This window comes from Rutilus rutilus (assembly GCF_951802725.1).
Source record: "Rutilus rutilus genome assembly, chromosome: 3".
In the NCBI taxonomy this organism is placed as follows: Eukaryota; Metazoa; Chordata; class Actinopteri; order Cypriniformes; family Leuciscidae; genus Rutilus; species Rutilus rutilus.
In genome coordinates, this window is record NC_140211.1 from 10,657,517 (window position 1) to 10,670,882 (window position 13,366).

General features: G+C 36.0%; 4 protein-coding genes across 8 annotated transcripts in view; 3 read left to right on the forward strand and 1 right to left on the reverse strand.

The window, feature by feature from the left end:
- The window catches only part of LOC311287193 (caspase a), a 28,373-nt gene that overhangs the window by 14,000 nt on the left and 1,007 nt on the right, over nt 1-13,366 (forward strand). For 2 of the 4 annotated variants that reach the window (XM_084403877.1, XM_084403875.1), the window contains exons 1-11: nt 8,814-8,944; nt 9,100-9,239; nt 9,487-9,591; nt 9,726-9,850; nt 12,095-12,165; nt 12,293-12,415; nt 12,521-12,616; nt 12,750-12,878; nt 12,966-13,100; nt 13,196-13,218; nt 13,305-13,339. In XM_084403877.1, coding sequence (XP_084260003.1) covers nt 9,151-9,239; nt 9,487-9,591; nt 9,726-9,850; nt 12,095-12,165; nt 12,293-12,415; nt 12,521-12,616; nt 12,750-12,878; nt 12,966-13,100; nt 13,196-13,218; nt 13,305-13,339 — 931 coding nt within the window. In that variant the 5' untranslated portion in view covers nt 8,814-8,944; nt 9,100-9,150. Of the gene's footprint in view, nt 1-8,812; nt 8,945-9,099; nt 9,240-9,486; nt 9,592-9,725; nt 9,851-12,094; nt 12,166-12,292; nt 12,416-12,520; nt 12,617-12,749; nt 12,879-12,965; nt 13,101-13,195; nt 13,219-13,304; nt 13,340-13,366 lie in introns of those variants that run through there. The other 2 variants (XM_084403878.1, XM_084403876.1) reach the window with 2 other exon arrangements.
- On the forward strand, nt 115-3,336 carry LOC311287194 (uncharacterized protein). Of its 2 annotated transcripts, XM_084403882.1 has the most exons (9): nt 115-228; nt 356-478; nt 582-677; nt 1,023-1,074; nt 1,161-1,420; nt 2,407-2,461; nt 2,574-2,696; nt 2,862-2,983; nt 3,132-3,336. In XM_084403882.1, exons 2-9 carry the CDS (start codon nt 371-373, stop codon nt 3,192-3,194), a joined length of 879 nt encoding a protein of 292 aa, XP_084260008.1. In that variant the 5' UTR covers nt 115-228; nt 356-370; the 3' UTR covers nt 3,195-3,336. The 2 variants fall into 2 exon arrangements, with proteins under 2 accessions (XP_084260008.1, XP_084260007.1); XM_084403881.1 differs by lacking the exon at nt 115-228 and having other exon boundaries at nt 272-478.
- LOC311287195 (putative E3 ubiquitin-protein ligase ariadne-2) lies at nt 4,098-11,630 on the reverse strand. Its single transcript, XM_084403883.1, has 5 exons — nt 11,308-11,630; nt 6,790-6,988; nt 6,096-6,196; nt 5,841-6,014; nt 4,098-4,898 (listed from the first exon to the last, which is right to left on the reverse strand). The coding sequence occupies exons 2-5, from the start codon at nt 6,869-6,871 to the stop codon at nt 4,437-4,439; spliced, it is 819 nt and encodes a 272-aa protein (XP_084260009.1). The 5' UTR covers nt 6,872-6,988; nt 11,308-11,630; the 3' UTR covers nt 4,098-4,436.
- Nucleotides 7,375-8,972, forward strand: LOC311287196 (uncharacterized protein; the record flags this gene model as incomplete). Its single annotated transcript, XM_084403884.1, has 2 exons — nt 7,375-7,519; nt 8,264-8,972. 2 exons carry the CDS (start codon nt 7,375-7,377, stop codon nt 8,431-8,433), a joined length of 315 nt encoding a protein of 104 aa, XP_084260010.1. The 3' UTR covers nt 8,434-8,972.

Consider the following 13,366-nt stretch of genomic DNA (forward strand, 5'->3'; position numbering starts at 1 on the left):
TCAATATCAATGGAAAGCTTATTTATTCAGTTTTCAGATGATGTATAAATCTCAATTTAAAAAAATGTACCCATGTGGTTGGTTTTGTTGTCCAGGGTCACATATTTACATAAAGGTTAGAACATTGTTTTCATAATTCTTCTTTTATACCTTCAAGTTTATGAGCAACAAGATGCAGTGGAGTATTATAGGAAGATTTTAAAAGCAGTGGGGACAGATGCCGCTAAGGTATGTCACATGAACACAAATCTGTTTCGGTGAGAGGGAAACAATTGACTGTAAATAAGTCTCTTTTATCATCATTGATTTTTTACGGTGATGCAATTAAGATATGAGCACAGTGCATTTGTTCCAGGTCTTTGAAGGGAAAATGAACAACATAACAAAATGTGGCCAATGTGGCAATGAAACCCCAGAAATCAGCACGTTCATCTCAATACTGCTGTCTATCGATGCCGGAAATGATAAGTATGATATGGTATGAAGACTATCATATGCAAAGTTAATGTTAGCCAAATGTTTTGTTGTTGTTGTTCTTGGGAGACAGTAAAACCGCACGTTTTATTTTCCTGACCCTATAGGAAAAAAGCCTGAAGACCTTCTTTGAACATTCAAAACTAGAAGAGGATGACAGGATGTATTGTGAAGAATGTGACCACAAAACAGAAACAGAAACTGTGAGTAAATGAAAATGTGAGATTTTTCCACATCCATTACTAGTGAACTATGTGATACCAATTACAGTGAAGTATTTATGAGTTTCCAACTTGTATCCTCTAAAACTATAATTACTACTTTTCCTGAGCCAACTGAAACTCCAATAGGTAAAATATGTTTTTCAGGAAAAAAAAAAAGATAGAAACAATAAAGTTAGATCCGTTTTTCTCCTGCAATCTCTTACTGGACTAATTTATTGAAAAATTTAAATTGGAAATACATTTTACCCTGTGAAATACTGTCACTCCAACTTTTAAGGGAAAAACATATTTCTAAAATGTTTGTTTATTTATTGTTCAAAACAGCATATTAAAAAGAGAGCTACAAGGGCCAAAAAGAGGGCACGTCAGACCCCAGGTGAGTAAAGGATAGAAAGGAGGGTTTTTTTAAAGTCTAAACGGCACGTGGGTTTTGTAATCACTGTTGTCCCTTGCTCTTTGTAGTGAGGCGATCCACAAGGGGTAAAAGAGGGGCGACAAAGAGTGCTGAAGAAGAAGAGGAGCCCGAGATGAGTGCGGAGTGTGAACCAGTGGCAGCTGCTTCAATAAGCGAGAGTCCTCCTGCAGCTCTAGAATCCATGGATCTTAATGTTAAGCCAGAACCGCAAATGACTGAAACAGTTCCAGATTCATTGAGTCTGGAGCTCTCTTCAGGGTCAGAAGAGGACAGGCCTAGAGCTAAAGATGATGACAATTCTGCTAATGTGACTGTTGCTTTTCTTATTCGACCCGGTTTGTCCCACCCTTCATTAGCACACACACACACTCGAAATGTAGATGACAGCCGATTTTATTCTCCTGCACACAGAGCAGTGAAAGAGAGAAGATGGTAAATCGTTAAGTTGTATAAAGCTCCACCCACAGCAGTTCTCTTTAGCTCTGCTGCTCTCAATATCACAGTAAACATTACTCATTCACATTATAGTGAACAAAAATAAAACAAATCTGAAGTGTAATAATCTCTCCAGGAAAATTACAGACTTTGTAACCAATTCAATACTGTCTTTTCATTCTTAGACTTTGGTTTGTGATTATCTAAAACTGATTACACAGCTTACATCATCCATTTTGTTACTCTTAAATGTATGAAATTAATGGAAATAACATCAAGTATTTTTAGTAAAACCATGAATTAAGTACTTTATAAAACACAGTTCGTACCAAAAATTTCTTAACAATACAGAAAATACAACTTCATGAACAGAGTTCATTCTTAAACACTATATGATAAAAACATTTACCTGCACACAGAGCAGTGAAAGAGAGAAGATGGTAAATCGTTAAGTTGTATAAAGCTCCACCTATTCAAAATACATTTTACCTCGTTAGAAAGCACATGGAAAATGACGCAGTTAGAAAGATCGTTGAGTGCATCCACACGGATATAAAACGATCAGAATACTCATAAATATAAACAGAAAACACTCTCTACAAAGCAATCAGTGTCTATTGTGAGCAATCCTTTTATAAAGTGTCAAACATTTGAGATAAAATTATATATTTTTAACTTTTAGTGTGGAGCTACCATAGAGACGACTCACCCACAGCAGTTCTCTTTAGCTCTGCTGCAGATTGTTCAAACACAGTGGGCTACAGCGCCACCAGCGCAGCCAATAGGAAGCACAATCCCATTATTGCAGGATTTACTTAAAGAACCCACAACCTATAACATTTATCTCGTTACACTAAGTCAGAAAGCGATATTGTTGGCACACCAGTCTCTGATAAAAAATCCACTATCAAAGGTATTCAATCTCATAGACAACTATTTTACATCACATATTAATATATTTTAGCTGGGGTTTTTTGTACCGTTGCATGTTCTCACTTATACCTTTCCTTCATTTTAATTTGCAGAAGAGTCCAAGCAACGTCGGGAGACTGAGTCGATACAGGAACCCGAGGTTAAAAAGGCCCGCTCTCAATCCCCTGTGAGTGAAGACTTCACCTTGCCCCCGTTTAGCCCAGACAACCCCATTGGTAAGAGATCCACTACAAATGACACTAACATCAGCTCTAAATTATTGGCTTTCTATAACCAAAAAGGCTTTGTTTGATAATGCTGTGAACAATGACTGAATCATATGCTTTATCACATCACCTCCAAGCTGATTTTTTTTTTTTTTTGTTATCTGTGTTTCACAGGGGTTGACTTTGTGGTGCCCAAGACAGGTTTCTTCTGCAGACTCTGCTCTTTGTTCTATGGCAATGAGGAAACTGCTAAGAAAAGTCACTGTAGTAGCCTAAGGCATTACCAGAACATGGAGGTACAAGTTACTATTTAATTTCTGAATGTTAATTGCACCTTATTTACTTTATTGGGATTAAATATTATTTTAAGTGCTGTTAAAGTCCATTCTGAACACTCTCATTTATTTATAGTTACCTTTTATCCTCTTTCTCTCCCTCCTCCAGAAATACTACAAGAAGCTCAAGTCTCAGCAGACAACGTCCAGTCAAAGTTCTGCATCTGAATAGCCCCTATTAAGTTGTTGTTGTTTTTTTCATCAAAGTTAACAGATGGGTCCAATTATTTTGTTGTAAAATTTTATTACATTTTCTTGTTTAGAATTAAGTACATTGCCTCATGCTAAATAAACACATAATCAGTAAAAAAAAAGTCTCTATACGTGCTTCATTAGTTTGAAATGTCTATAATATTGTGATGTCTGCATTATAATGACAAATATAAGATTTTCAGAATGATCACTGGAATGCCTGATGATGTCTTAAAGGTCTCAAGACTTGTTTCAGTAATATTAAAAAAGAACTGAGATGGGTACCAAGGTCTTCTCTCGTTCTCCTGTGATTTAAGACTTCACCTTGTTCCCCGTTTAGCTCAGATTACCCCACTGGTAAAAGAGCTCACATCAGTGTGAGATGTACCATAATCAGCTACATTATCATGCAACCTAGAATGTACCGTTTTTATCAGTATATGTTTTGCACGCTTAATTGTTGCATTATTTAGTTGTATTGCATCTTAACTTTTGTTGGCACTACATCTGAGCTGAAAAACCAGTTCATATTTTCATAGGGCCTTAAGGGAAACTCCATTCAACATTTGCCATATAATTAAATTGTTTACCTGTCTTAACATTTGAGCTATTGGATTAAGAAATTTCCAGAGAAGAATAAAGGAACTTTGTCCACTGGAATCTCGGCCCATTTCTCAGAAAATAAAATGTCAGCATAGATTTTTGGTTTCAGTATAACAAAAACCAAAACCAGTATACCTCCATTCCACTCAGTTTCTTTGCCAGAAGGATATCTGTTATACAGTTTGTGTAGCAACAGATTTCACTCAGAAACTACTAGTAAAGTACACAAAGAAATGGCAAATAACAAATTGAAAGCACAATTATAATTTTTTTTTGGAAAAGTTTCTCCTATAATCTTTGTTTTATTTACAACTTTCAAAAACCACAATTTTTCTGCTTTTCTTTTTAGTACTGATTAAATATCCCATGGCACAATATTCATCAGCTAACTGACTTCATTTTCATATAGTGCAGTTATGCCACAACAAATTCGGTACAATTATGAACACATTTTATTACATTCCATTTTATTTAGAGAACAAGAGCAATGGACAGAAATCTACACAAAAAGCCTTCACCTTACATATTTGATTTTTGCATAAAATCACAGCTTATTTATTACACACAAGGAATGGAACATTTTAATATAGCCTTTAACGTGTCATTTTGATTGGCTTCTTCAATTGTTTTCACTTCTATTCCAGATAGGAATGGAAGTCTGCCGTGGCGCGACCCCAGCTGAACAGTCGATGAAGTAACTGCTTGTTAGTAAACACGTTTGAGTGACTTTCAGGCAGACGAAGCAGAATTCTACCCTGCAGCGATTACATATGATATTCTTGCACCCTGTTGTGTCGTGCTCAACAAGATTGCCACAAGTGGGGCAAGCCCTCATGGAGGGACAACTCACATTATTAACTTCAGGTAGTTTTACATCACGACATTTTGCCAGCTTTTCGATGTCGGGATTGGTGCAGCCGGGGTTGTCACAGCGGTCAGATCGAGGGCCTGGACCTTTCCACTCTCTCATACACTGCCAGCAGAACTGATATGTCCGACCCATCTCAGCTGTGCAGATTGTGCAAATGGCACAGAGGTTGGTAATGTCTTCTCTCTCAACAAATGTTTGACAGCCAGGACACTGGTAAATAAAGGTAAATAGATAAAGTTAATGATCAACGAATGGGAAAAGAAGCATATATATTCTAAGTAACATTTTAAAGGGGACATATCATGAAAATCTGACTTTTTCCATGTTTAAGTGCTATAATCGGGTCACCGGTGCATCTACCAACCCAGAAAACGTAAAGCATGCCATCTCTCGCTCAGGCTTCATCCTTGTGGTATTTTGACCAAACAATTTCACAGCTGTCTTATAAAGACCTAAGGGAACTGTGTCAACTTGTGTAAAAGTTAAACATGATGGTACATGTAAGTCGATGAAATGAATCAATGTAACTCCACAACAGCTACATAAATGTATCCACTAACCATTTAGAAATGTCCAGGTGTTTCTAAAAGTTGCAACCTCTTCCTGAGTCTCTCTGTAAGGCTGCACTCCGCTACTGGTTATTTCTGAGATTTTGGATGAGTGAGATTATTCGCATGTTTTGTTATTGCCGGTGTTGTGCCGAATTTAGACCCCCTGCCAAATTATTACCCTCGTTGAAGTCAATACCTGATTGCCTAATCCTAACCCCTCCCTCACAACTAATCCTAAACCTACCAATGCTAGGGGGGTAATAATTTGGCGGGGATCGAAATTCGGCACAACACCTGAATATCCGAAGCTCATGGCCCTGTTCTGAACAGGACAGGGAGCAGCAGCTCATTTGCATTTAAAGGGACACACAAAAACAGTGCGTTTTTGTTCACAGCCTAAAATGGGCATATTTGACAAGCTAATAAATGATCTGGGAAGTATTTAGAGCTGAAATTTTGCAGACACATTCTGGGGACACCGTAGATTTATATTACATCTTGTGAAAAGGGGCATAATATGTCACCTTTAATAAAAAATTTAAAAATTGCATCCTTACATTATTTTTGGATACATGCATCTGAGTGTGCACCAGTAACTCACTGTTTTGTGTTCGCAGTACTCAGCTGCAGCCAGGACAGCCATTGTCTCTTCAAAATGGCTCTGTTCCTCCTGTGTCAGTACAGCCAACCTCCGCACCTCCACATAGGGCCATTCTGCATTGCATCTTTGTACTGTGTCATCTTTAAGTGCGGGGCACAAAAACTTGTGCTGACCCTGAGAATGAAAGGCAGAAATAATTATAGATTACTGTAAGTATGTGCCTGTTAAGAAGTACTGATTCTTCATTCTAAATACCTGGTCAAGTAGACTTCGACACCAGCCAGTCAATGACTGTGGAGTAACAGCATGGCCACATGACATCTCAGCACGACGAGTGTCAGGGTCATCATCCCCGGCTGAATATAAAAGTTAATTTTTATACTTAACAAAATCACAAGGAAATTCAGTACTATTGACAATACAAGCTTCTATATATGCGAAAACCTTTGGCCATTGCTTGTGCAGGCAGTGTGCATGGCTTCATTTCAAGAGTGAATCAACTGATTCATCATTTAATTTTTTATTATTAATTTGATATTCTGAGTAATTTACAGTTGGTTTGATTCCTTGAGGCCAAATAGTGTTGTAGTTTAATGGATTTACAGTAGCCCTATTGCATACATTTAAAGATGTGAAATGCCAGTTTCAAAAACAGCCTTTGCAATAAATGTTAGTTTGGTATCATAATGTCATTAGTTAAATTGATTTATAGGGATAATTAATATTTTATTTCTTGAAATTAGCCTTGTGCTATATTTGGATTGGTTTGGGCTGAAGAAATTTAATTGCCAGAGAGTTTAATGGTATGAAACCGAATGCCTAGCGAATCTAAATTTAACAGCCGTTGGGATTATTAAGACAAAGCGCAACTTGGTTTCAGTTTCTCTCTGCCTCCTTAAAATAAAAACGAATATAAATATTTTTTTTATAAACAGTAGTAAATACATACTTATGTCATCCTGGCGCGTTACAAACTTCAGCGTTGTGTCATTGGGATCGTAGCGTTTTTCTTCGTGCTGTTGTTCCGTCATTTTTGGTCCAACAGTTCAAAACGGTTTAGAAATGAAACCAAGACTGATGTTGACGGAGTTTTGTTGTCTTTCCAGTTTGTCACATGGCTTCTCGACTTATGGGTTGAGATAGCCTACCTGTAAAGTAGGCATGTCTGTGTTTGTTTTTGTTTTTTGCAAAGAGGCTAGTTAATCTATATAGCCTATTATTTTAGCTACACACAGAACAAATCAATATTTAATCTGAACGACAAAATTAACTTCCTTAGTCACTTGAATAGCCTACAGTAGCTAAAATGGAGCAGCCTTGCCATGAATATTTAGGATAGCCTATGAGAATAATAAAATGATTTTATTATATTTCGTTTATTAGATTTATCATTGCCTGTTTATAGACAGTAGGCGTAATGTAGGCTCTTTTTTTTATCAGGGCGTCAGCACCTTGCATAAAAACAGAAAGTGAAACTTTCACATTTTATACGGTGTTTTGCAGTAGCCTAACTTGCTTTAGGTGTTCTCCTAAAATGGGAAAGATTTACCAGATCATGGTGGTTGGAATAAAGGGGGAGAAAAAAACCGTTGATGTTGCGACGACAGAGGAAGATTTCAACAAAATGACTATTTTGGCATTCAAAAAGAAAGTTGCAGAGAAATTGCCCGGTCAAGCAGGTAAGAGCGAATGCTAATATAAAACATATAGGCTGTCCATTCAACTCTAGTAAAACTCAATAAGCTATATGCCTTTCTTAAAAAGTTTGTGAAAGTAGGCCGTTTCCTGGTCACATAACCGGTGGTGATTTCCACATCGGCAAGAAAATTTTAGACGCAGTCTTTAGGCCTAATATAGTAATAGCCAATAATAGTTATTATATCCTTTTAATGCGGAGAGAAGAGAATAAGTGAATGATTCTTTTTTACAATTTTAAATCTAGATTTTAGAACAATAGGCTAATAAAAAAAATAAAAAAGCTTAAATGTATTATTTATTTTGCCTAAATAATGTTTTTTTTAAATCGTATACAATCATTGCAGTTGCGCCACCTGACTTTTGCAACTAATTTGACATTGAACAGCTTCAACTTGGATGCCTGTATTAGCTTTTGCCTATACTATCAAGTTCATACATAGATTTTTTGAATACAACAAATACGTTTGATAAAATAGCATTTTCCTAGTTTTCCATGTAGTCTACCACATGACATGGAAAGTGTAGGCTATACCAACCACCCATACTTGAAAGTAGTTATTTTATTGTATTTACCAGTATTTGAGAGAGATCTACAAACCTTTTATCACAAGGATCAGTTGAGCTTATTTATAAATAGATTGGATAAAAAATGGATAAAATAAATTAAATGTAAAATAGCCTATAGCCTACCATTCTGTACATGTTTAACCTTTTTATCTTATCAGGGGATGATCCATCGTCCCTGAGACTGCTGTACACAGATAAACAACTGGAGGACAACGATACGTTTCTAGACCACCAAATTAAGGATCGCTCCACCCTCTTCATGGTCTTACGTTTACCTGGAGGTTGCATGAGAAGAATTCGAGTCTCTGCCGGAATCATCAACTATTAGGCAGACTCACAGAGACTTGTGTTGATCACTATGTTATTATGAGTGTGCATGGAATCTGTATGCTATTGTAAATTTGTCTGTCACATATCGGGGATAATGGGAGAACATTATTTGAAACAGTCTCAGGTATTTTATCGATGAAGAAAAGTCTCTGACTGACTTGTGATTGCTACTTTTATTCTTGAAGTGGTCAAATTAATAAACCAACGTTTACTTTCTTAATGACATAATTGTAATAAAATTCGAATGCTACAAACAAAATGATAAGTTTTGAATAATTATGTCTGAATTTATGCTCAGTCTACTTGATAGTTTCTGTCGTCAAAGACAAAATTGTTTTCGTACAAAAAACGAAAGTAAAACTATAACTTAGTTGCCTGGGCGAAGTTGAACGTAGCCTAGCCTACATGTTAATAGCCTCGCTTTGAAAGCGGTGTAAACGACAATACACTGTGCTTTGTCCTCTATGAATTTCCTCCTTGTTCCAGAAGAAAATAAGAGTTTTAATAAGGTAAATTCTGATTAGAGTTTCATTCATATTTATGTGGGATAATTCAGTTCACAAGTCTATTAGTTCCTTTGTGATGGATAGCCTAGTCCTACTCGTTATTGAGCATATTATGCATTTAAAATGATCCACGGAATGCGTTTAACATTAACCAACAGACAACAGGTGCAAAACCGGTGAATACAGACAAGTTTAAAGTCTCCTAGCCTATGTGCCAGATTAAAATGTCCGCAATCAGCATGAAGCAGCCCGGCACCCATATTACAGCCCAGAAGCGTTCACATGGATCTCATTACAGGTGGGTTGACTTCTAAAAACCTCAGGACATAGCCTAGAAAATCTATATTTAAAGTAGCCTATGCCTATCGAAACATCAAGCCGAAACTTTCCGTTCATTGCGTGATGCACTTGTTCCTGTAAATATGTGAAATAACATTAAAACACAATTTTGACGTTCCGTTTTCTTATTTGAGGACACTTTTGTAGAATACATCTAGAACCCAATGAACTAATGAAATATTTACGTGTGTTACTTTTGTATTCAGGAACGAAGTCCAATACAATGGCCTGAAAAATCAAGGCGCCACCTGCTACTTAAACGCAGTATTGCAGTGTCTATTCATGACCCCAGAATTCAGAGAGGCAGTGAGGTAAAATGATGAATGAATAAAGTTATTATGATTATTGTATCGACTAATTATACAATTATTTAGGCTACTAATTTCATACTTTATTTTATTGCTTTTTTCTTTAGCCTACTTTTTAATTTGTAATTTCAATTTAGACAAGAAGCTCCTGGAGATTGTGGTGAGGAAAATCTCTTGCTACAACTTAAGAAGCTGTTTACTAAGCTGTCAGAAAATGCAGCCACAACTGAAGGAATAACCAGGAGTCTTGGAATTAGACATGGTAGGTTCATTTAATTTACAGGTCTATATATATATACTGTGTATATAGTGTAGGCTATGAACTTTATACTGTATATAGTAGGCTATAGCCTATACAGTAGCCTATATATAGTATATGCGTGTGTGTGTGTGCACTCTAAAAAATAAAACATTGGGTCAACAAAAAAAAATATGTTAACGTTTTCCACTAGAATTTTTATGTTAAGACTACTGGCAGAATTACATTAATTCAAAGCGATGTTTTGAGTACGGTGAATTACTTTTTTTGGGCCACAATAAAACGCATTTCTAAGTAACATGAACTTAATAATTTTCAACATGAATGCAAGTAATTAAGTTGATCCAACATAATGTTTTAAGTTAGGTGAAGCAGTTTTTTGGCCACAATAAAACACATTTCTAAGTAACATGAACTTAATAATTAAGTTGATCTCTGCAAGAGTTAAGTTGAGCCCTTTTGATTTGATTTGAAGTTGATTAGGCTACTCTTTTAAACATACATGTAACATTCATCTTTTAATATATTTCCCTTTCAAAACATTTAAATTAACTGTATTACCATGTCCTTTCTAATACAACGTAAAGCATACATTTTCTTAGAAATCAACCTGTGTACTTATCACTTCAAATCAAACATTCAATTGAAATGTATGGTCACTACACTGTCATTGGACAGGCGCGCACACACTGTTAACGATATCATTGGCTGTAGAGTGTGACAATCTGTCAATAAAAATCAGCCAACATTTTTTTGTTCTCCTCCGATCTACATTGATCTCATAAATTGCCTCTGTGAAGTTTGAACACAGAAAACATTTCATCACTGGATAGGTTTCGTTCGTCAGCTGAATGTGCGGAACGCTTTTCAGAGAAGACAAGGCAACGTTATTTTAGTACAATTCACACCCAGCGGTAACTCAGAAAAAAAAAAAAAATCTCTGAATGCTTAACGTGAAACTTCGTTCTTCCGACCTATTACCATCGAGTCAATTCTCTATTGATTTTGATGGTAATATCAATTTTGATTAACGTTAATATGCGCGAGGGAGGGAGGGAGAGCAAGACAGTTTGAAGACTGTGAGAATGCGCGCGCGCGGCCGGAGGAGGGTCTCTCTCTCTCTCTCTGCTCGTTCTCTCAGTAACATGCACGGGCGCCTGTCACAATTGTAAACAATAAAAACGAAATTTGGAAAACTAAAACGGAATTCATAGGGCCCTACATAACTCCGACTTGTTTTGAGCAAAGTATCTGAACAAATAGTGTAAGGTTACTCAATCAGTGACAGGCTAACGTACAGCTACTAGCTAACTTTACCTCGGCACACAGACTAACGTATACTATCAACACTGCTCAAATTTCAGAGTAAGGACTTACAGATTTCGGTATTCGGTTACAGTAGGCTATCACCAACAGAATCCTGAGCGAATGCGAATATGTGTAAGCATAAAATTACTTACCATTCACCACATTACGCTTCAGCGAGTTTCAGCTGTGGCCACACTCCTCTGGCCTTAAACATGCACAGGGAAACTGTGGACCGTTTACACGTCATCAAATTGTTTTTTACATTAACAGAACTTAAAATTAAATAAATTTTTGATTAACTGAAAATGTTAAACTCTGACAAGTCATGATAGTATATTGAATCAATAGGCATAATTTGTGTGTCATCCCAGCTCAATAAAATAACAATTACAAGTAAAAAGTCTAACAGCATCTCAGAACTTGATTTTTTATTTCACAACAATATATATATTTAAGTAATGACTAAAGGTCCTCTGAATTAGTTTTTAGAGTGTGTGTGTGTGACCCAGGATCACAAATCCAGTCACAAGTAGCACGTGTATATTTGGCAATGGCCAACAATACATTGTATCGGTCAAAATTATAGATTTTTCTTTTATGCCAAAAATCATTAGGATATTAAGTAAAGATCATGGTCCATTAAGATATTTAGTATATTTCCAACCGTAAATATATAAAACATTTATTTTTGTGAGTGAATGCAGCACAATTGCGAACATAAATGGACAAATTTAAGGTAATTTTCTCAATGTTTCTCGGCCAAACATTGTCCGATCCTAACAAACATCAATATCAATGGAAAGCTTATTTATTCAGCTTTCAGATGATGTATGAATCTCAATTTAAAAATTTTTACCCATGTGATTGGTTTTGTTGTCCAGGATTATTTACATAAAGGTTAGAACATTGTTTTCATAATTCTTCTTTTATACCTTCAAGTTTATGAGCAACAAGATGCAGTGGAGTATTATAGGAAGATTTTAAAAGCAGTGGGGACAGATGCCGCTAAGGTATGCCACATGAACACAAATCTGTTTCGGTGAGAGGGAAACAATTGACTGTAAATAAGTCTCTTTTATCATCATTGATTTTTTACGGTGATGCAATTAAGATATGAGCACAGTGCATTTGTTCCAGGTCTTTGAAGGGAAAATGAACAACATAACAAAATGTGGCCAATGTGGCAATGAAACCCCAGAAACCAGCACGTTCATCTCAATACTGCTGTCTATCGATGCCGGAAATGATAAATATGATATGGTATGAAGACTATCATATGCAAAGTTAATGTTAGCCAAATGTTTTGTTGTTGTTGTTCTTGGGAGGCAGTATAAAACCGCACGTTTTATTTTCCTGACCCTATAGGAAAAAAGCCTGAAGACCTTCTTTGAACATTCAAAACTAGAAGAGGATGACTGGATGTATTGTGAAAAATGTGACCACAAAACAGAAACAGAAACTGTGAGTAAATGAAAGTGTGAGATTTTTCCACATCCATTACTAGTGAACTATGTGATACCAATGATGTATTTCCAACTTGTGCTTAACATATGCTTTTTCATTCTTCCTGGCAATGTTCTGCCTCTTGCTGCAGTGGAGTAAAATAGATGAATATCCTACTGTTCTCACTCTGCATCTGAAGAGGTTTGACTTTGATTACATGCAGATGAGATACAAGAAGAATGAATGTCGTCTGGATGTACCTCTGAGTCTACCCAAAGAGGTTTCATCAATCCACCATACAAAAAACAAAATGCTATTTAAAAGCAGTGTAAAACGGTCTAAACATCTTTAACATCTTTCTCTGCAGGATAATTGGCCTATATATGAACTGCATGCCGTTATAAATCATATGGGTGGATACAGTAGTGGACACTACAATACAATCATCAGATCTTTTGAAAATGGGATATGGTACTGTTTTGATGACTACAATGTAACACAGGTACATTTGTTTGTTTGATTGGCATTATATCATTAGCAAATTGATATGACTCAAGACTGTTCATTTTATTCTTTAATATTGTCAATATCTTACAGACTTCAGAAGCATCACTGGAAAAGTAAGTGTTGTTCTCTCTCTTGTGAAGAATGTCAAAAAAGTATTTCATAGTATTTTGTAGTAAAAAAGTATTTCTTTTTTTGACAGTTCAAGCCTACCATACATGCTGATGTACAGAAAATGTAAGTTGAGGTCAAATACTCTGAAAT